This window comes from Ruditapes philippinarum, unplaced genomic scaffold, assembly GCF_026571515.1.
Source record: "Ruditapes philippinarum isolate M1 unplaced genomic scaffold, ASM2657151v2 ctg591_1_1_1_1, whole genome shotgun sequence".
Taxonomy (NCBI): Eukaryota; Metazoa; Mollusca; class Bivalvia; order Venerida; family Veneridae; genus Ruditapes; species Ruditapes philippinarum.
In genome coordinates, this window is record NW_026859721.1 from 153,525 (window position 1) to 176,249 (window position 22,725).

The following is a 22,725-nucleotide window of genomic DNA, read 5'->3' on the forward strand; positions in this document are numbered from 1 at the left end:
TCCGGACAAATAGAGTTGTCGACATCAGCTTCTACTCCGGCTAAGTAGTCTACAACCTGTTTTTTTATCTGTGTTTTTGTGTCATTGTCATTGCAATCTCCGTCATAGTACAATTCCATCGGTAGACTCAACCAAGGTAAAGTCGAAACTGCAATACGCCGTGATAAATATACATATAAATAAGGAATTATTGCTTTAATTAGCGGACATAATGACATTTAGTCGCATCGTTGTCATTTAATAGAAATTTATGCTGTCTTTTAAACTAACAGATGAAAGATAAGCTATTGCATTCATACACATGCTTCTTTGAATATATATGAGGAATCAGTACTGTAAAATACGTCTAAGGCATGAAACATAAAAGGTGTCAAAGGAAGACAAAAGCTTATATCAAGTTTATTCGTTTTTTGTTTGTTTTCAAAAACAAGATCCGTTTACATTAATTTATAGAGTAAGATATATTTAATACTGAATACATATATATACATTGTATATAATTCATATACAACCACTTCAATTACAATAAAAAAGTTTAAGTTTAATCATTAAAATACCTATGCAGTCAGGAAAAGCGTCTAATGGATACCAATTTCCACTATCTTGACACGATAGCCTTCCCTGGAATTGGGATCCCATAGCCGGAATATCATACCCTGATTGGCAGGACATTATGTGTAAAGGTCTTGCATTTATGGAGTCAGTCGTTAAACTCCCATGCGTAGGCGGATCTATAGCGGACATTGAACCACTGAAGGATAGTGGAAATAGTTAAGAAATATTTACATGCCTAACCTTATATAACATAAAAACATAAAAACCCCAATTTAATGAGTTTCTAGCAAATAACATTTTATAAAACATATTGAATGAGTAAGCAATGCAAATTATGTAGTCTTTTCTTTTGAAATAAGAATCACATGAACAAATAATCTCCTGTATTTATAATTGTAAATTAATGGAGTGTGTTAGCAGTGTCTTGGTAATGTTTTTGAAAAGATTGCGAAACATGAGCATTGCTTTTAAAGCTCTTTTGATTGCTTATCGAGACCAAACAGTATTAATAAAATACCTTCACAAAACGGTTGGTGTTCAGATCCCCAGCTCCATTTCCCTTTGTCAGTATTTCCATCTCGTTCACAAGTAATAAGATTTGTTCCATTTAATGGCAGGTTAAGATCACAGTCAAGTAAACGGGAAACACCATTATAAAATGACTTATCACTGCAGTTGTACATCATAAAACGTGAGTTATCTAACGCATCAGTTGGACCGGTGGAACATTTAATCACTAAATATAATACACACACATATTTTGAATGTCGCCTAAACTCATTTGTTTTATCTGATCATGTAATTATGTCGTTAATTAAAAGACTCGTTCATCAGTTATAAGTTTGCTTGTCACATTTATAGTTTTCATTATAATCTTATATGTTTGAAACATTATCAACTTAATAATACAAGTTCAAAGTTTATTTAAATCACTTGAATAGAAAGCTTACGGCAAAAGGATGTAGTAAATTGGTCAATGTATAAAATATTCCAAAGGCTATGAAGAAGCGAAATATTAGTTAGAATGGTACGGCAAAAATCGTAGTTTTTCAAAGACTGGCCCAATGCAATGTCATAAAATTTTAATTAAAAAAAAAAACAAAAACAATAACAACAGGAAGATGTAACATATTCACCTTTTATTTCTAAAACTATCGTGCATTCAGATAGTGCTGGGAAGGAATTGCCAGCATTGTCTGTGACTTTAAATATAACCGAATGAAAACCTTCTGACAAAATGCTTTCTGGTGCAGGACCAAATGTTTGCAATATGGAAGGATTCGCGTCAACGTTGTCAGTGGCCGTTGGACCAATCCATGTGACAGATGTATTTAAAGTCCCGCGATCAGCGTAAAATACTTGAGGGGTCAGGCAAGATATCACAGGTGAGTCATCATCTGAGAAAGATTCAACATCATCAAAATTCAAGAAACTCTTATTTTGAATTAATATAATTTGATAATGTCTTTGAGAGTTACAAAGTACTGAAATTACAAGTTTTTTTATTTTGATATTACAAAAGTTAATATTAATAAAGTTGGCCTTTCATGAAAAATATATAAACTGATCTAAATAAACATGAATAAACATTTATCATCTCTTTGAGAAAATGAATAAAGCATTTGGAAACAAACTATTAATAAACAACACAACAACTCCAAAGCAAAGATGAAAAAGAATGTAATAATAAAAAGACACACACCAACGCAACTGACTTCGCTGCTTTTGACAGACCATGTCTTATCCGCCCTACATGTCATTTTTGATGGCCCACTTAACTTAAATCCATCGTCACATGTGATCAGACAGTCATCATCAAATTCATATTTGGTATCATCACACGTTACGATTCCATTAGTAGTGAAAAATGGAGGGTTGCATATTACCTCTTAAATAATGTAAAATTGAAAAACGAACTTTTATAACAATAAAATTATCAAATTAGTATGATATAGGTTCGAACCTGATTCACAGTTAATGATTCAATGTAAATAAAATCAAAACATTTCTATTACATATTACTTTTTGGACAATGAATTAATATAGTATAAATTTCTATTGAATATAGTCCTTTTTAGAACCGCCATTTTTAAAAGGTGGCTTTGAACTAGATTCTAAAAAAGTCTGATCATATAGGTAAAATGATAAAAATGGAGCGATTGTATTAAGCTTAAAACTTGTTTCTTAGTAATGTCAGTTTTAATGACTAATAGTTTAAAAGAGAATTAATCGCAGTAAAATTACTTCGACACATCGGTGTGTTATCCCAAGTTTCGTTTTGCTGACATGTTGCTGTAGCACTACCAATCGTTTCATATCCATCAAAACACTCAAATGTACATTCTGAACCATATATGTAGCCGTCTGTACACAAAACTCTCCGTCCATTTATGGGTGTTGGGGGATCATTACAAGTAAAGTCTGAAATATACCACAGACCATTATTACAAGTTGATGAATTCACTGCTCCTCATCAGATTTTGAGAACGACCTTACTTGGAGCGTTAATGAAAAGGTATTTATCAGCCCTTTAAAGTAATCCATATGTTTTGAAATTATTTTACGTGCATACTAGCTAAGTTAAAGAGTGTTATAAGGTTTAGTTACCAAAGCTTACTTATAATTTTATTTTGATTTGCAGACATAATTCAATGATTTCTCTTTCTTGCTTATAAACAAAAAGCTGTGTATTAATGTTCGGTATGGTCGAAGCATTATACTAAACTGGAACTGCTATGGTCTATGAAGGTTACACCCATGTTATAAACATTTTATTCATTTTGACTTAGGTCAACTTATCAGTCTATTATATACAAATAAATATAACAGACTGATGAATTTAAAGTCCTATTTAAAAATTGGAAAACACCCTATGCGCTTTGTTAAAGAGAGGACACTTATAATCGTTTATAACTTCTGCAAAATTTGAATCATTCTTGTATGCATACTAAATTGGTTCATAATTGATGCTATTGTACATGAAAAATCCGAAAGACCGACCACAGTTGAGTATTTTAATATTAATTTTATCAATATCACGCACTTACACTTAACTCGAATAGAGAAATAGCAAGTGTCGCTTTGACGACCGTCTGAGGCTGTATAGGTAATGTAATGTTCCAGCCCTTCTTTATGTAATCCTGGAAACGGATTTCCTTTCAAAATACCACCGGTCTGTTTATTGCTGTAATAATTATTGTAATTTATCATTTATCTTTTCTACAAATTTCAAGTATATCATACAAAATCTAGATAATGCCTTTATTGTATCATATAATTGCAAAATAGTTATCAATTAAAACTAATATTGCCGGGATAAATCTAATTAGTGCAATGGTTATATATACTGTATTTCTAGACATTTACGCGTAAACATGTACAATATATCGCGTTTTCGAGGAGAAAAGGCTTTGCGCAATCATAGCAACCGTGACCTTATGTTTATCAGCAAACTATCAGTAACCGATAAAATAAACCAGGTTTGCACCACCCTCTTCTCCTAATATGTCCTTTTTTCTTTAAAAATGGCCCATTTTTAAAGGATTTTAAGTCCCTTTATTCAAACTGAAAAAATATAACAGAAATAATTGAAGAATTGCATGGTTTTACGTATAGTAATCTACAATAAAAAGAAAACATCCTCCAGAAAAAAAAGGATTTTATAAACGTATCTAAGCTATCTGCCCTTGAAAATGACATCAAATAAGTTAATAGTTCTCATTCAAGGGATGTTAACTCAAACGTGAGATCGGTGACACCAAACTTCGTTTTACTCATTTTTTCTATCATCATATGCTTACAACATGCCATGTTAAAAGAAATTATATTTAATAGCTTTAATTCTGCCTATTTGAAAACCCCTAAAAACGTCCTTAAGAGCGGTAAATAATTTCCTAGGGATAAAGTACTTAGTTGAAATGATAAAGAAGATGATACAAAAATCAAACAATTTTGATAATACTGTCTTGTCAAATATATATAGTTATATACAGTGTAACTTCTGAAAACCGAACACCTGTGGGACATGCCAAAATGTTCGAAATTTTGGAAGTTTCCGGAATTCAGAAATTTGGAATTATCTGTACAAGTAGAAACATTTGATATCAATTGTCAAAGTAAGACATGTTGAAAAATATATGAAGCTGATTAAATTCATAAAATGGCTAAATTAAAGGACCTTTAAAAAAGATAAATACTTTAAATTCATTATCATCTTTAACTGAGTTTGTTGATACAAAAGCAAAATGTAAATTATTTAGTATATTTCATGTACATGTAGTACCAGCTATAAACCATTTTTTCATCAAATTATATTTCTCAGTTACTAATTTCTAATACTTTAATCAAGTATTTGACATGCTTGCTATGTTGTTATTCTAAAAGGTGTCAAGATTTATTTTATGCTAATTGGAATATACTGACATTTTAAAGGTTTTACATCTCAATCATAATTTTCTTTGACACCTTTTCCAATTTCCAGATTTTGGAAGTAAATTTGAATTGATATAACCAAATTTTTACCAGAAAATCGTTTGGAATTCAGAATTTAGATGTTCCGTAATCTTTAGGTATCTGTTGCTTAGAAAACAGAAGGAGAAATTTTGGGATCCTGAAAAATGTTTGGATTTCAGAAGATTCCGGATTTTAGAAGTTCCGGAATTCGGAAGTTATACTGCAAATGCATTTAGCAAAAATGTAACGATTTGCAGTAACAATTTAAATTATTGAAGATTTTACAAATGATACAACATGTTTTTAATTCAACGGGTCTAAATGCGATTACAATAGTAAATCACACATAATAAAACATGTTCCGAAGATACGTTTAAAGAAGCATATATCACATGATGATAATTCACATACGAAACAACGGCTTTGTCATACGTTGCAGTAGGATCCGTCCAAGTCACTTTTACAGTCGTCTGTTTTCTTTCGGCTATATACAGTGATTGAATGTCTGGGGGAGGACATACGGTGTATTTTGGTGGTATGAGCTCTTCTTCAATAACCCCTTTGATAATAAAATTATCATATCGCATGCATATTACTTTAATCGCAATACTTGTATATAATATATATAACATATAACCGTTTTATATGACAGATTAAAAAGTAGTGTCTACCACAATAATCATGTTCTTTACAAATAATTATTGTATTAATTTTTACATATAAATATATAAAAAGTAAACCTTAGATCAATTATAACATTAATGTGCGTGAAGTTATCTAACTTGAAGTATACATTGTTCAACACTGTTACAATGTGAGAGGTAAATGCAACCGTTTTATAATAAAACATATTTTCATATATGATTAATGTAAAAACGGACAATGTGCCAATAAGTAAAATATTGCACTGTTGATATTCATAAATCTAGTGTACTTTAAAAATGTTTTGGAGCTTTAGTGGCGTTTAAATATGACATAAATGTAAACACTAACTGAAAAGGGTTCTTACTTTCTTCCCTTTCTTCACATAACATGTTTCCATGCTTTTCATAACAAAATGTTACTACAATTGTTACAAATGCCACTGCTGCTACTGCTGCTATTATCCATCCTAAGAATCGTTTTGGTCGCAGATGAAAGTCTTGAAAAATCGAAAAAATGTACATAAACGTTTTACAAACTCTTTGTCAGTTTCTAGATACCAATCTTTATTCTTGTGTTTCTAATGACTTTTACTTTGATTTGTTATTGATTGTTACCATGCTTACCCTTTTTAGGATATGATTATCTGTTGCAATATCAGTAATGCGTTAACTTTTCAATGTGTTTTTTTTCAGTATATTATATCATAATAATATGTTTATGTATTTGTATACGGAATTCTACAATATATAATATTAAGACATTAGAAACGAAGTCTTAAAATTTAAATATACCGCTAATATATTACTACATTTAAGTATCTACTCAATATGTATTTGTTATTCTTATCTTCAGTGTTTATTGCAGCTCTTCTTTCTTAATAATGTACTATGACTTAGTAATACAACAATCAATTTTGAACATTATCGGGCCATAATTTTTCATAACAGAACGATATTTAGAAATAAAACATGATTAGGCAGAATAAGCAATAATATAAGGTGATATGACCTGTTCCTTTTGAAAATTTCCAAGAACCTTCGACACAATGGTATTGAAAAACTGTTTCGTTTTTTGTCACCTGGCACATCGAGCGGTTTGGAACCAAATGCCCGTCAAACCTTTCAAATGTAGAACACTGTACTGTATCCACTTTGTTAGGAAAAGGTAGCAACTGATTTAAATCGCAGTCAGCTCGTGGAGTCAAAGCCTAAAGGTATATTAATTGTAACATATCTATGAGTTTTTGGAACATGATTTAAGGGGACGGCAACAATTTGCCAAGACATAACAGGGTATGTTTATCATCTATTTTGAAGAGCTTGTACATTTTCATAAACAAAATGGAATTTTATCTCCACAAAACTTTTTGTCAAGTAAATCAGACATGAAAGACATTATCTTAAATTTTGAAATCAAAACATGAAACCAAACGTTTTATTATCATGTTTTAAGAAACATATCATCATCTTATCAAAGCTGCAATTTTATGAATGCGTAAAAAATTTGACTTCTGCTAAAAACCAAACAGTCTTCACATTTATTAACCTTTTAACAATATTGTTGTAAATCTAATAAAAGTTTGTTCAGAAAATATGATTTTTAAAAGGAAAACCCTACAGTAGCACTAAAGTTCGTATACGAATTTAAACATGCAAATGAGAACTCTAATTAACCTGTGTATGCTCTACGTCAAAGTGTTAGACTTTAAAAAATATAAATAGATGTAAACGGCAAATATGGGATGTTCCCATCTAATTAACGCGCGCAAACAAACTTCTACCCTTTACGCATGCCGTGCACAAAAGAGTAAGCAATATGAAAAAGATACAGGCTTTATTAAACAAATGTTATGGTTTTTTATGTTTGTTCGTCACACCGGCACAGTATAGATCCTATAGCGACGATCTATCTTCACTGGTGGAGGAAGACCTCAGGTGCCCTTCCGTGCATTATTTAAGGAACGAACGTGCTCCAGAGTAGAACCACCTACGTTCCGTAAACTGACTGGATAGCTTCCTCACATGAAAGAATCCAAAGTCCCTGTCGGGATTCGAACCCAAAGTGGTGAGGGGAAAGTGGTTTAAAGTCAACGACCTTAACCACTCGGCCACGGAGTTTTGCACTCATTTTGGTATTTTTTGATATCTCTATTAAGCTCTCTTTGTAGGAAAGTGGTCAAACGCGTGTAAAAAAGGTAGGGTAACAATTTTATTCATATTTCATAAAGTTTGAGTAGGATCAATCATTTTGCTTATGTTAATTGTTAGCTGAATCTTATTTGTTGTTTGTTATAAAGAATTAATATGACAATAGTTTTGTAAGAATGATATTGTAGTTTATTTAAATATTCCTTTTTCTAAACAAGAGCCCTTTTAGCATTCAAGCTTAAGTTTAGAAAAGTGGCCATTATTCGATTTTTTGTTCGGCTGAGTTTGTTTAAATTTTGCATGCACGTGTCCTTTCAGTTATAGTTTCTTATAGTGCCTGTTAGGGTAGTCATGCCTTAAAATATAAGCTAATGATGACATTGGCAATTCCAATTTAAACAATATTTTGATAAAGATCATTATGTTATAACTAAGCTCTTATCGTTAATGTTAATAGAAGGGATCAAATCCTTGAGACAAAAATTGAAAAATCCCAGGAAAATAAAATCAAACGACAAAAACTTACTAACATTAACTAAATGAATAGGTTAAGTGAATAGCTGAATATTAATTGACAAATTTAAAATGGATAGATTTCAGATCATAAGGCAGGCAGACGGTTGTTAAATTGTTATCCATTGGTCATGGCAATATCAACTGGCAACACATTTATATTATATAAATAACACATGGGTTTGTGGGTTAGCATAAGCACTTTCAGTAAAAATATCATCCCTTGTGAAAAATACTGTTACACTCGGCTACGCCTCGGGTTAAAGTATTTTCCTCGGGATGATATTTTTACTGTTACTCACAAACCCATGTGTTATTTACTTTATTACCCCGAACAAATACTGTGATGATCTGAAAGTGTCAAATAAATCTAACTAAAAACTGTAACAAAAATAAACCAAGAGTAACAATAACTAAACTGCCCTACCTTTTAAGTTAAGTTAAGTTAAAAGTATACTGTATGCCTACTTCAGAACTTTTTTTCCTTTATTCTTTAAGCAAGTGATGCTCTCTACCAGTCATAAACATACAATAAGCTGTGTGTTATATAGAAAACATACATTCGCCCATTTATACGGTTATGAACTGTGAAATCTGATCCTTCTGTATCCAGCATATTCTTTGCATGGTTTTTGACAAAGTGCATTTTCAATATAACGATGATATCCTATGTCTGTTCACCATATTTGTAACGCTTCACTGATTAGAATTGTTAAATAATCCTTTGTTGCATGCTTTAATCGTCTGCATGTTCCAGTTTGACACATAGTTATTCACATTGTAATTACTTCCGTTGAAAACGGATGTTTACTTTTTGACTTTTCAACAAAAAGATATATTTATACTCGAAAAGCGCTCCAGGTGCAGACAACTAAATTTTATGGGTGTCATAGTTAATCAGGTGATGCCCTATAGTGGTGAATTTTAGAAAATAAGAATGAATCGAGAAAAAAATTGGCGGCCATTTTATTTAGAAAATAGACCATGTAAACAGATTTTGTACTGTAAAACAATGTAATTTCCTTCGTTTGAGAGTAGCGAATAAGAAGAAAATTAATTTCCCTAAATGTTATGAGTGACCGCTAGGTGACGCTATTCGTATAATCTTTGCACGTGCAAAATAATCGATTTAAAAGCCATTCAGTTTTGGACAGTCAGACTGACATGTAGGCTTATTTTAAAATTTATGCAAGGCTTTCATATATTGTGGACCAACATTATGTATAAATGATATTTCAAGTTTTTCGTATAGAGCTGACGTAATGAGGAACACTTTTTATAAAGTAATATTGCTAGTTTTTCATAATAAGTATATTTATCAGAAATAATGATATTATAAATGATAATGTGTTTTGTAAAAATGTTAAACACGTAATAGTCATGTTTTACTGTATTATAATATCATAATAAAGTTGAAGTTGTATGATATCATATCATAAGTGTTCATCTGACTGTCTAGACGCTTACTCAAATACAGAATTTGTATTGCAACTAGTTGTTGTGTTCTATAAAAACAGTTTTAGGTATAGTTATACTCTTATATAAGGGAAGGAATAGTATAAAGGAAATACTGTTACCTATGGGAACAAGTCAACCCGGCCCCAAGTCAACCCGGCCCCAAGTCAACCCGTCCTCAAAATTGGTCAACCCGGCCCCAAAATTGGTCAATCCGGCCCCACGGTATTTTTATTTGGTCAACCCGGCCCCAAAATTGGTCAGTGCGGCCCCAAAATTGGTCATTCCGGTCCCAAAATATACTTTTCAAAGAAAACTATTTAAGTCATTTTGTTGTATGATGGAATAAAAATGATTTATTATTAATTGAAGATTATTAACCGCAACCGTCCTGTTGAAGCTTGTGTCCACCATGTACAGGCCGATACTAGGTAGAAGCGAGGCAGAGGACGACGACGAGTGAAGTGTTTATATGTGATGAACATTGTAGGGGTGTGTCAGGAACATTGTTGAACTATATAATATACAAGTTGCTTGTTTGTTGATATTGATAGTTGATATTGATACTTTTTATATAAATTAAATAATAAAATATATCATCATTGAACTTTTGTTTTTGTTGTTAATTTTTATCTTATTTCTTGATAAGTGTTTACATTTTAAAGCAAAATAAATAATAAAAAAAATGGGGCCGGATTGACCAGAAATAAAATTGGTTTGGGGCCGGGTTGACCAATTTGGGGCCGGACTGACTTGGGGCCGGGTTGACTTGGGGCCGGGTTGACTGTAATTCTTACCTATGTTACAGTACATAATTCTTAATCACGTGGTACACTTGTCTTAACAGTAAGAATAAATCACAGAGACATATGGGAAATTAACATCACAAAAAAGTGAGGGATAATTATATATAAATAACACATGGGTTTGTGGGTAACAGTAAAAATATCATCCCGAGGAAAATACTTTAACCCGAGGCGTAGCCGAGGGTTACATTATTTTAACGAGGGATGATATTTTTACTTATAAATTCTATCTTTTTTTTTTTTAATAAAGATAACAAATTCGTTTTGAACAGAAAAAATGAGATTTATCACGTTCTTTTTATAGCTTCGAGGTTTTATGCATATTCTTTTTTAAGTGTTTATTTAAACCCTGACTAATCGTTTTATTTCTTTATAAGTTAACATAAAAGTTCATATATTCACATAATGGAACGCAATAAAAAGGCAAATCACACGTCATTAGATATTCACGTTTTTGTGAAGTATGTGGTTTTATAAGGAAGTAAAGCAAGCGTACAGTAATTAAATAAAATAATTAAGTCTCGTCACCGCTTTAAATCTTTATATATTCACCTACAGATCTTTTAAAGAACTAGGAAGTTGGAAAAATAAATAAGTCTCACATTAAACTAGGAAGTAGACAAGTAATGGCATGTAAGAATCCAATTATAGACCTAATCACACCGTGTGCCAAAAGAAAATTTAAGTGCGCCGCAACGTGAATCGTTGATTATCAACTTTAAAGTATAAACATGATTTAACAAAAGAAGTACCACAAAATGGAAAATTTTAAGCAATTGTAGAAATTGAACATATCTAAACACACAAACATAAACTGCAAGTAGCTATTTCATAGATACCGTATATAAAAACATGTCATCATGCACTAAAGTAGATGGAACGTATTTTTATTTCGAAATTCTGAGTGATACCCGTACAAATATTTTAGATAAATGTTATATGACACATAACAAAGGGCTTTTTGCTTGTTTATGTATCCAACAAAAGTTAATGGCAGTGTTACATATCAAAAGACTTTTTAACGAATTCATGACAATGCAAAGTTTATTATAGCTTCGAAAAATGAAAAACGATTCATGAATCTTTAGATACGAGTGTAAAAATAAACATTGAGATTATAAATGTGGGTTATATCTTTAGAAAGCTGCAATTTTAGGAACGCTTGCTATGTGATGTTTTCATCTATGCACATCCTGTCGAATAGATTAAGCTTTATCTTTACTAGTATCTCAACTGTAACTGTTTTTTTTGCTATTTCATAAGCAATGTGAACCATTATTGAAATAAAACTTAATAGCTTTTAAGTTAACATTAGATGAATTCACCCCCAAATTTTAGTAAATTTAGATTAAATCAATCAAAATTTTTACCCTCAATGTATGACCATCCTAAATGCATTAACCTCTGTTTTGAAGGGTATTCAAATAGGCTAGAACTACTGTTTAACTTTACTGAAACTTAAGACCCTGTGCTCAAACCCAGACAGGGTTAACCATAAGCACTTGGTTTAGGTATAAAGACCCTTTTGAAAGGTTTTAAGAACACGATTTTTTTTAACAAAGATGTCTCGATTATAAAAAACTTCATTTTTCAGATGTTACTAAAAGAAACAAAACGTTTTTAGAATCGATACGTCTCCGTTAGAATCGTTACATTCAATGAAATTTAAGTTATAAAAGCTCTCAAAAGGGTTTTTATCCGGAAACCAAGTGCTTATGTGGTCAACTTCTATTTTCTTCTTTCTTTTCACATTATTTATATCTTTTAAATCACTTTTAAGATGAAAAATGTGTTTAATTTTAATGATTTGATTAATATAAATACATGTATTTATTGGATGAAATGCTAAATATAGTAACAAATATGGTACCTGAAATTTACAAAGTGTAAAAACAGACCTACACGGTAGAAGTATCTAGTGTTTAACCAACCAATATACTTTTCAAAAAAATTAGGAGAAACTTTTAAATAAGGCATTCATTTTTTGAATTTTAAGGGATGTTTTCAATGCTCTTTTAGACGTGTTGGGTAGCGTAGGGTACCTTACATATTCCATAAAGTTTGAGTAGAAAAATCGTTACACTTATGTCGATTGTTGGCTGAATATTACTATTTGTTTTTTACCAAAATAAATGGGAAAAACATTTGCCATAAGGATGATATTATAGAATATTTAAAGATTCTTTATTTCAGAAAAAGGGTCCCTCTTACACCCAAGATCAAATTCAGAAAATTGGCTATAACTCGATTTCCGTACGGTTTATTTAAATTTTGCATACAGGTGTCCTTTAAAGTACATAATCATACAACCTGTGTTCATACCTTAAAACTGATTTTCTATGTAAATTAGGAATAAATTATATATAGGGACCTTGCCGTATTTGATTTTTATTAAAGTATAAAGTGAAACGACTAAAGAATCTCTGATTAAGGAAGTTTGATATCTGAATAGAACAAGTTTTCATGAAGTAAATCGAAAACGATTAGTGAATTTTAAATATAATTAATGTATTTCAAGAAACAACAAATGATGATGATAAAGTTGGAGCTCGAGTCAGACCACGATTGATTATAAAGTTATCGATATTATACGAATAATTCGTTTACAAATTAACGCTGCAAAATATGTACCAAAATTAAACAAAAGCAAAAATTATAAGACTAATAAAGTATTTGGACCTAGAATAATAAATCAAAGAAAGTATAAATTATTATTGCAAACTCAGTATTCAACCTCAAATTAAGAGTTAGAAAAAGGTAAGTGATACACGTTTTTGTATCAAATCTAAGATTAATAAACTGAATAATATTGAAATGTTATTCTCATCACTTACTTTTATTTCAATCTTCTTAATATTTCCTTTACTACCAAGTTACCAACTATACAAGCACAAACACACAGGATTGATAGAACCGACAATTTACAACAGGACATCATGGTTCTTGTAGACCGACGGTATTTTGTACACTGCTTTCTAATTACGTTTTCGTTTGATTTAAACACAATGACCTTTAACCTTTTCCCTGTAACTAGGAAGATAAAATTGGTTGAAACGAATGGGGATTTTATATTATAAATACGTCAGTCGGCATGTTTGAAAACCGATGCTTACAATGATTGAATTGAACCAGCATTATAAATCTTAAAAATCACTCTGATATAGATTTATTGATACTTATAGAATTACGCCTGCAGTGTATTCATCACACATTTCTTTTGCCAATCCAGCGTAGATATATTTTATATAGAGGTTATTTGTTTAATAATCACCAAATAATTTTCACGAGTGGCGTGGCCACGAATGAAAATATAAAAAAGCTGCTGTTGGCGAGTGAAATATACGAATAGGCGTGTATTTCTGACCATATTTCCACTTATTTAAGTTATGTTTTTGTCATATGCATTCAGATATAAGTCAGTCTACTGAGAGATAAGTCCGGCTACTGAGAAAACTAAATTCAATAATTCCACCGTGAAAATATTATATTTTATTCAACTTTCCACTGAAATGTATGTAATAATGTATTCATTCTTACCCGTAAATAAGACAATCTGCGACACAACGTTATTGTTGATATATAACTGCATGATTTTTGTATAGTTACACGAAAAGCATTGAAAATAAGACAATGTGGGTCACAACGTTATTTTTTATATAACGCCGTAAAATCACCAATTGCTGTATTATTATTAACTCTTACCAGAAGGGTACCGCCAATAAAACAATCTGCATAACAAGATTTTTAATTATTATACCATTGGGTACAAATGTATAATGACACTTTTATATAGTTTAAGCACATTCATTCGAATAATAAGATGTTTGATTCAACTGATAAAGTACCTGTTAATGACGCTCGGATTATACCGTTTAACTAATAAGGTACCTGTTCAAGGTGCAAGACGAATTGCCATTATAATTCAAATTATAGTCTGTGTTGCTTAATTGGCAAAACAATACTGCACGAGTAACAACCGGTAATGTTATAACTTAAACGACTTCTATATATTTATTAAAGGTTCCCATGACATTAAAGCGGTAGCAAATTTACACTGTACGTTCGAATCCCGTCAGGGACTAAATATTATTTCACTCAAGCTAGCTATCCAGCTACTTAACTTAAAACACAGTTGTTGCATTAAATTGTTTACTCCTGCTTACTCCTGAAAAAAGACAATAGTGCACCTGAAGTATTTTCACACCTGTTACATGTAAGTGAAAAAATCGCGATATGACATTTAAAGTGTCGGTGTCACTTAAAACTCGCGAAAAGGTATATAACAAATTGGGACGATCGCAAAATGTTCAAACGAATTATTGGAATGTCTTTTAAATCAATATTCTATTCGAAAGAGTTTTCAAGACAGGTTTTCTCAAATGAAATGAGTATGACCTTGAGAACTTCAGTTTTTTTAGGAAGAAAGTAATAGTTCAGCAAGAGAAGTTTATTGAACTTTGGATACATCATGTTAGCAAACCACTGCATGAGGCCTTTACAAATGCTTAAATGGTCAAAATAATTTGATTTGACAAACAAAATAATAATATATATAAGAATTATGCGGGTACATGAATTGAGATTGTAATACCGTTTATTTAACAACTGACATACAATGCATTTTTGTTTTATAAAATTATTTCTTCAGCATTCCGATACGCTTTACTGGTTTGATTTTGGAAACCCACAATCATAACCTGTTTTTTAGGGAATTTCCGTTGAGTCTAATTATATATTTCTTATTTTTCTTTTCTTCAAAATATTGATTTAATTTCATTATCTTATTATAATGTGATGTACATAAATTATTTAAATATAGAATAACGAAACCTTGCTTACTATTCTAGTTATGAATCAGATTTTACCGAAGTTGTCATTTATTTATAAGTACAAACTAATTAAGAATAACACTTTAATCCATTTCTTTTTGAAAATATAATATACAAAAAAGGGAAATCGTCAGTGTTAAATCGAATAAATTATGTTACCTTGTGAACTTCATACAATTGAACAATAGTTTATTAAATATCACAAAATTTTAAATGAAAATATGATTATAAGCATTCTTACAGCAACATTCTCAAACTGAATTCAGACAAAACAGAACTTATAGTCTTTTCGTCGTGTAGCAATACAGACTCAGTGAAAAATATAACTGTCAATGTGGACCAAGCTGAAATCAAACAGTCATCAAGTGTAAGGAATTTGGGTGCATTCCTTGATTCAAGGGTTAATATGGAACATCATGTTAGCTCCGTGTGCAGATCTTCGTATGCCCAAATAAGTAAGATAGGACGTATTCGAAAATATATCAACGAAGAAGCTACAAAAACACTCGTTAACTCTCTCGTGACATCAAGACTGGATTATTGCAATGCTCTTCTATATGGTATACCTCAACAAACCATGAAAAAACTTCAACTTGTTCAAAATACTTCAGCCCGTGTGATTAAACGTACATCTAGGAAAGATCATATTACACCAGTGATGAAAGATCTTCATTGGCTGCCAATCGAATATAGAGTGAATTATTACATACTTTCAAGTCACTGAAACAACAATCTCCATCATATATGCAGGAAATGATTCAAGTTTATTCCACTTCCCGAAATCTGCGCTCTTCAAATGCACCTGTACGATTAGTGCAACCAAAAACTAAACTGAAATTTGGTGAAAGGAGTTTTTCGGCATCAGCTCCTAAGCTATGGAATTCACTACCAAGTCATCTAAAAAACTGTAACACAGTAGAAAGTTTCAAAAAACATCTTTAAACACACTACTTCAATTTAGCTTATGGAAAATAATCAGTGACTGTTATGAATGAATTTATAAACAGTGAATACGAAGTATCTGTTATTTGAATATTAGTTTTATTAAAAAGTTTTTTTTTTTTAAACAAACAATTTTTAAATCAATTTAGTATTTCTATTGTTTTATAACGATGATTTAGCAAGATCTTATCTATTATTATAAATCCATTGCTAGCATTTTTAAGCACAGAATATTTCTTTTTTTTTAAATAAAAAAAAAAAAAAAAAAAAAAAAAAAAAAACTAACATTGATTTATCATAATAATTTACATGTGTTATATAATATATGGCTCGTGAATGCAGAGGGGTCAGATTTCAAGAATATTTAGTGTTAAGGTGTGGGGCGTGGCCCTTTCCTCCTGTGGTGATAGTAGTGATGTCATCCTGGGGGTCTGCATGCGCTGTGGGGAGGTATCTGACTCCCTCGGTACTGGACCTTGGTGTAGCAGTACTCATGCTATCCAGGTTCGTTAGGTTCAATATTCTTTTAGTCTGATGTCGCTGTATTCATTCTTTTTATCAATCGTTCATATATTTTTCTGTTGTAAAGTATGACAACAAAACAATGAAAATCATCAATATGCATTTAAAGTAGCTTTTAATATTTATTTATGAGTTTATGTTAAAAGGCACATTATTTCTTACACATTTATATATTGAAGACAATTTTAATGTATGACAATAATATTGTAAAGTGAGTTTTAAGGATCTTTAAGTTATATTGTATTAATATGTAAAAATAATTCCATAATTTATACTTTTAATTAGTTAATGCAAAATATTTTTAATGTTCATAATCCTGTTCATTTATATTGTTTTAGACATATATGATTGATGTAAAGCGCCTTTGAACATTTTAATGAAAAGGGCGCTATATAAATGTGGTATTTATTATTATTATTATATTACAAAACAAGGTTTTATTAAATCGGGATTATCCTAAACGATTTATTAGTGTACTAAAATTAGTATACATGACTGAATTAACAATTCACTTTGTATAAAGAGTAGAAATATTAGGAAGATTCATTTTCGTATTCTGAACACACAGCATAAAAAATGCAAAACTCCGATATTATACATACCAACCTTTAAATAATTATATTTATTCAGAGATAAATTCAGTTCTTTATGATAAATTTATTTATAAACGTTGTTGAAGTGCCATTTTACTGATGTTGAAGTTAACTTATTGAAATAATACATTCTTGGACATAGTTAATGCGATTTAATTACGAATTATGCCCCAATTATTTATCAAATTGCGTGATAATGGTAAAAAAATGACGATTGAACTAATGCTTATAAGCTGAAATGTAGCACTACCCGGAAGGAAAGATTGACCAATAGAACACTTGATTTATTTCTTTTCAACCAAGTCAATAATGTCCGATATAATAAGTATAAGGTTTCTTTGCTATATTTGACATTAAATGAAAGAAGCGCTTTTTAACCACGCTTTGTTTAAAAATCCATTATTAAATTTGTATAGATTCTTTTATCACTGTATTTATAGATCATTGAATAAAGAGATGACTTGGTTCGCTTAAATCATGGCCGTTTTTTTAATCTAAAGTTCAGGCGTTATGTACTGATTGAATGACAACCTAATTTCTATTGATGTTTAAATATTTCAAAATATATATGACTTATTATGATTATTTATCGATTAGAGTTTCAATATCGATGATATCGGAGCTACAAAATTCTTTATGTTTGAGTGTTAAATATTCGTATTACCTTTTGTTATAAATATTACATTATAACTTATTGTACGAACGAGATATGGTGGTAATAAAACTGTAAACAGTTAACAATCATTAACAAGTTTTGATTAAACAAATAGATCCAATTCATTTCGGTTGATCTGAAGTTAAACTTCAGGCTGCAGGTAAATCTTTCATACTTAAGCTGTGATTTAAGTATGACATAGCTGTTTTATTCATTGTGAGCTTTTGTCTTAATGTTCGAAACTAGACTACGGCAATTGATAGTACCGGTTATAATGCCAGTAAATCTCAAATACAGCGTGCGGGCATATTCTAAACCATCGCTCAACCTTAAGAGTACTCGCAAAGTATTAAAAGTTTTATTCTGGGTGTGATAGTGTAAAGGAATTCTATTATCTCGAAAATAGATTGCAAATTTGTGAATGATTTTTTAATTTTTTTAACTATTTTGAATGTTTATTAAAAAACATGAAATAGTTTTTTAACAAAATATTGTTTAAGGAATAAAACTGACAATAAATAATAAAACAAACAAAAACAACACCCTAAAGCAACAACAACAACAACAATAAAAACAAAACCAGAACCTTAAAAAAAATCGTTCATATTATTTGTGCAACTTTCAACTTTTGTTTTGTTCACCAAAACCGTTCAAATGAAAAATATATCAAGCACAATGAAAACTTATTGAAAAATAACAAACAAACAAACAAACAAACAATTAAAAAATCAACAAAAGAAAAAAAAACAAATGTAAAAGAATAAAATTAAAAAAAACAACAACAACAAAAAACCGCCCATGTACATGTACACGAAGAGAAAAGTAAACATGAATATCCGATTAAATCAGGCTAGCATGCGCTGTTGTTGCCTTTTGTATCAAGGCCCTACTTATTCGTCTAACTATACTTAAAATATAATATAGTAAATTAGAAATCGTAATGACTTTAATCAATTAATATGTAATGGAATTTCATAAGAAGAGTTTAACCGACCAATAACCTCAAGTTTGAACTTGTGTATCTGTAGATATCATTCTCCAAACATTAGTTCTGATATGTTACTTTACATTAGTTTTATTGATTATTCATCTGTTAAGTTGAATATAATAATAACTTATTCAACGTTGTAACTAAGAATAAAACATTTCATATACAATGACATGGTAAGAAAATAGTATTTGTGTAACTTTCATCTTTATTGTAATATACCTGAAAAATGCATGAAGTAAAATGAAAACTTATTAAACCGTAGCAAAGAATTTGAAATAGAGTTGCCCACACAAAAAAGTGATACAGTGAGAATATGAAAGATTATTTGAAAAACGTTTTATCTTTCTACACATTCTTATTTTCAAACAGAAGATTTTATCCTCTTTAAATGCGAATGCTAGGTTTACGAATAGAGATATAGCAGATTGCAAACGACTTAAAATGATTTATTTATTCACCCTGCATTCTCCTAGAAAGTAATAATAGAAATATCTTTTAAATCGATAATAAGAGATATTCATATTTAATAATATAGGCAGTTTTCATTGCCCATGACTGTTATAAACCATACTGTTTAGTTATTGTAAATAATTTTAATATTTATTGTTTACATTTAAAGTAAAATTTTCAAATACAAGGGCAGATAACTTGATGATAAAATGAGGTCGTAGAATTTGAAGTATATTTTGCAGGATAATGCAATTGTTACAATATACAATACCTTACCCTATGTATTGTAGGAACGCCTTTAATGTCAGCATATATGCTCTCTTGTTATCTAATAGAAAAATAACATCTTTCAGAAATGTTGCCAAGTGTCCATGGATTGAACTATTTCTTGAATACGAGCAAAGGGAGAATTTACCATATGTCATTGTTGTTATTTAGTATCAATTTGCCGCCCGAAAATGTTCATTTAATAAATTATTTGATAATCAAAATATGATAATTTCTTCACAAATAAACTTATAAATCGTTGAAATGTCAGGTTTAGTTATAATAGGTATATCCACATTGATTATAATTTTAGCATACCAAATATATCTAAAGGAGCAATGATATAGTTCTTGATATATATTAATTGCAACGCAACTGTAAACCAGACTTAGTGTCAAAACATGTGTTCTGATTTCTATGTCTATTACATAGTATGGTGCAGAACACATGTCTTAAACATGGCGGGAATAACAGATCTTCGAGTCATTTATGCATAACGGTCACGTGATATTAGGCTGTATTAGGCGGTAAAATAGAGCGGGCTTGAGTTCTTTCCTTTCAAGGCATAAATTTTATTCAAATTAGAAAAACAATAATAAGCAAGTTTTGTGTTTAAATGGTGGGATGTTTGATCATACATACAGTCTACCTGAATCTTTAATGTTTGTTTTATGATACATAAATTTAATTAACTTACGCTTAAATCATCATATGTAAGATGATTAGCTTTGTAAACTAAATTATAAGACATAGTCCGTAGATTCTTTATTCGGAGGAATAGACTATCCAAATCGTTCAGCCAGGTGTTCTTTATATATGGCGATGATGGGGTTGTGTGTATGAACGCATGACTTAATGTCAGCGTTGACAGGTCGAAAGTTTTCCGTAATACGGACACACGTTTATTTCCCTCAAAGATGTTTTGGTTTTAGGACGGCTGCCATTCAGTGTGATTTTGTACACTTTGCGCGTTGCATTGTCAAAAGCGACAACACAACCTACATCATTATCACCTTTTCGTCTTATCGCTAGCGAAACGTACCAAACGGCGCCTTGTTGCACAGTCGTCCTGTCTCCTGCGAAGCACGCCAAACGTCGCGGTGTCGTGAGTTGCGTTGTCGCCATGTCATCTTGTTGCTTGGTTTATAAGCCAATCCTTCAATTACACCCAAGCAACTTTGTGACATCGCGACAACACGCCCCACAACAACGCGCCGTTTGGTATGCATCGTTAGCGACATGGCGACAAGGCGACAACACGACGCACAAAAGCGTTCCAAATCAGCCACAATATATTCCTCCAGAAATAAAGCCTTTCGAAGTCTTGCCCACTGAAACATTGCGTTATGTTATTTAGGAGTGGGTATTTTAAAACATCAAATACTTACCTGGATCTTTTGCTAATGGGTCACGAAACAACAGATTCCTTTCGATATAGTTCGCTAAAGGTATGATAACAAATGTGTCTATTAACAATACCTTTGTGGTTACGTTTGCATTTTCTTTGTAGCAGTTGTGGTATATTATACTTTTAAATAAGCAGAAACATATCAAAACTTTGATGTGATAGTAATATTTATTTTTGATATATATGTGCTTTACAATTAACATAATAGAAATACACTTGAATTCCAGAGCATGCGAAACGTTAATAAAATTCTTAAATGGTTTCATAAGAGCTTAACACAAATCTAACATCTCAGTTAAGTCATTATAAACTTGATAAGAAACAGCGTGAATTATTTCTGTTTTCGATAGCCTTTGGAATCACTGATACTTCTTTTTTACTTCTTGTGCTCCAAACTTATATAAATGTGCTTCAGACTGCACTAAAAATTTAATTTTTTAACAAATGTGATAAAACATTTTTTCTAACAATAATGTTTTATATCAAACAGTCTTACGAAATAAACTTACATTTATAACCAAAATATGAGCCAATAACCAATGAAATTATGACTGTGAATATTCAAAGTGTCTATGAATTATAACAGAAGATAATGGTTCTCAATAAATAATTTTCAATCCAACCATACATCAAAATTACAAAATTTGTGTATTTTTTAAAATTAAAGTCAACACAACAAAAGAATTGCCAAAATGTTATATTAATTTGTTAACACAATAGCAAAAATCAAATACCAAACTAATAAGCGATATGAATAATTTAAGCCGTTCCATCTTTCAACCTCTCATTTTCGTTTTATTAAGATTATCGTGAAGCAAATTTTATAATAATAAAAATAAGCAAAACAACAACAACAGTAACAAACCGCAAAATTAAGAGAAACTAACCTTTTTATTGGGTTTTTAGTCGCACAAACACTGTACAGGTCATACGGTTACTTTCAATTTTACTAGACCTAAGACCTAAGAGTCATTCCGTGCATCATTTCAGACACAAACGGGCGCGTGAGAAGAACCACTGGCGTTCCGTACGTTATCTGGATAGCTTCCTCGCATAATAGAATTCAAATGCATGGCAGCACTCATAAAAGGGAATCAAATTTATCAAAATGAAAGCAAACAATTTCGAAAATGACAACTAAAATGTTGAAATGAAACATGTCCACGCAATAGTACGGTCAAAAAAGAAAATGTTCGATTTGGCACCCAAAGGGTATATCTCTAACTGAACTTATTAAAGTCCAGATTAAAATATGCCACAGATTCTTCTAAATACACAATTTTACAACGGTATTTCATTTGGCTTGTAAGCAGTGGCCGATTCTGCTTCTTTTGTATTGAATTCTGTAAGAAAGTTGTCACCGGCATCCGAAAGTGTGGATGATGAACGCAGCATACTTAGTTTGGTAAATCTTCCTCTGATGTTATAAAAGATAAAAAAGTTTCAGCGGTATAAATCTTTCTTAGGATATTAGATTAAAGAACCTTAGCCTTTA

At 30.8% G+C, this 22,725-nt stretch overlaps 1 protein-coding gene across 1 annotated transcript; it reads right to left on the reverse strand.

Annotated features, from left to right (window-relative positions):
- Positions 1-10: 10 nt before the first annotated feature.
- LOC132757630 (sushi-repeat-containing protein SRPX-like) lies at positions 11-13,547 on the reverse strand. The gene is made up of 11 exons (XM_060748952.1): positions 13,408-13,547; positions 6,661-6,859; positions 6,017-6,148; positions 5,419-5,566; positions 3,603-3,739; positions 2,800-2,976; positions 2,258-2,443; positions 1,692-1,952; positions 1,073-1,291; positions 558-751; positions 11-148 (listed from the first exon to the last, which is right to left on the reverse strand). The coding sequence occupies exons 2-10, from the start codon at positions 6,737-6,739 to the stop codon at positions 732-734; spliced, it is 1,359 nt and encodes a 452-aa protein (XP_060604935.1). The 5' UTR covers positions 6,740-6,859; positions 13,408-13,547; the 3' UTR covers positions 11-148; positions 558-731.
- Positions 13,548-22,725: the final 9,178 nt, after the last annotated feature.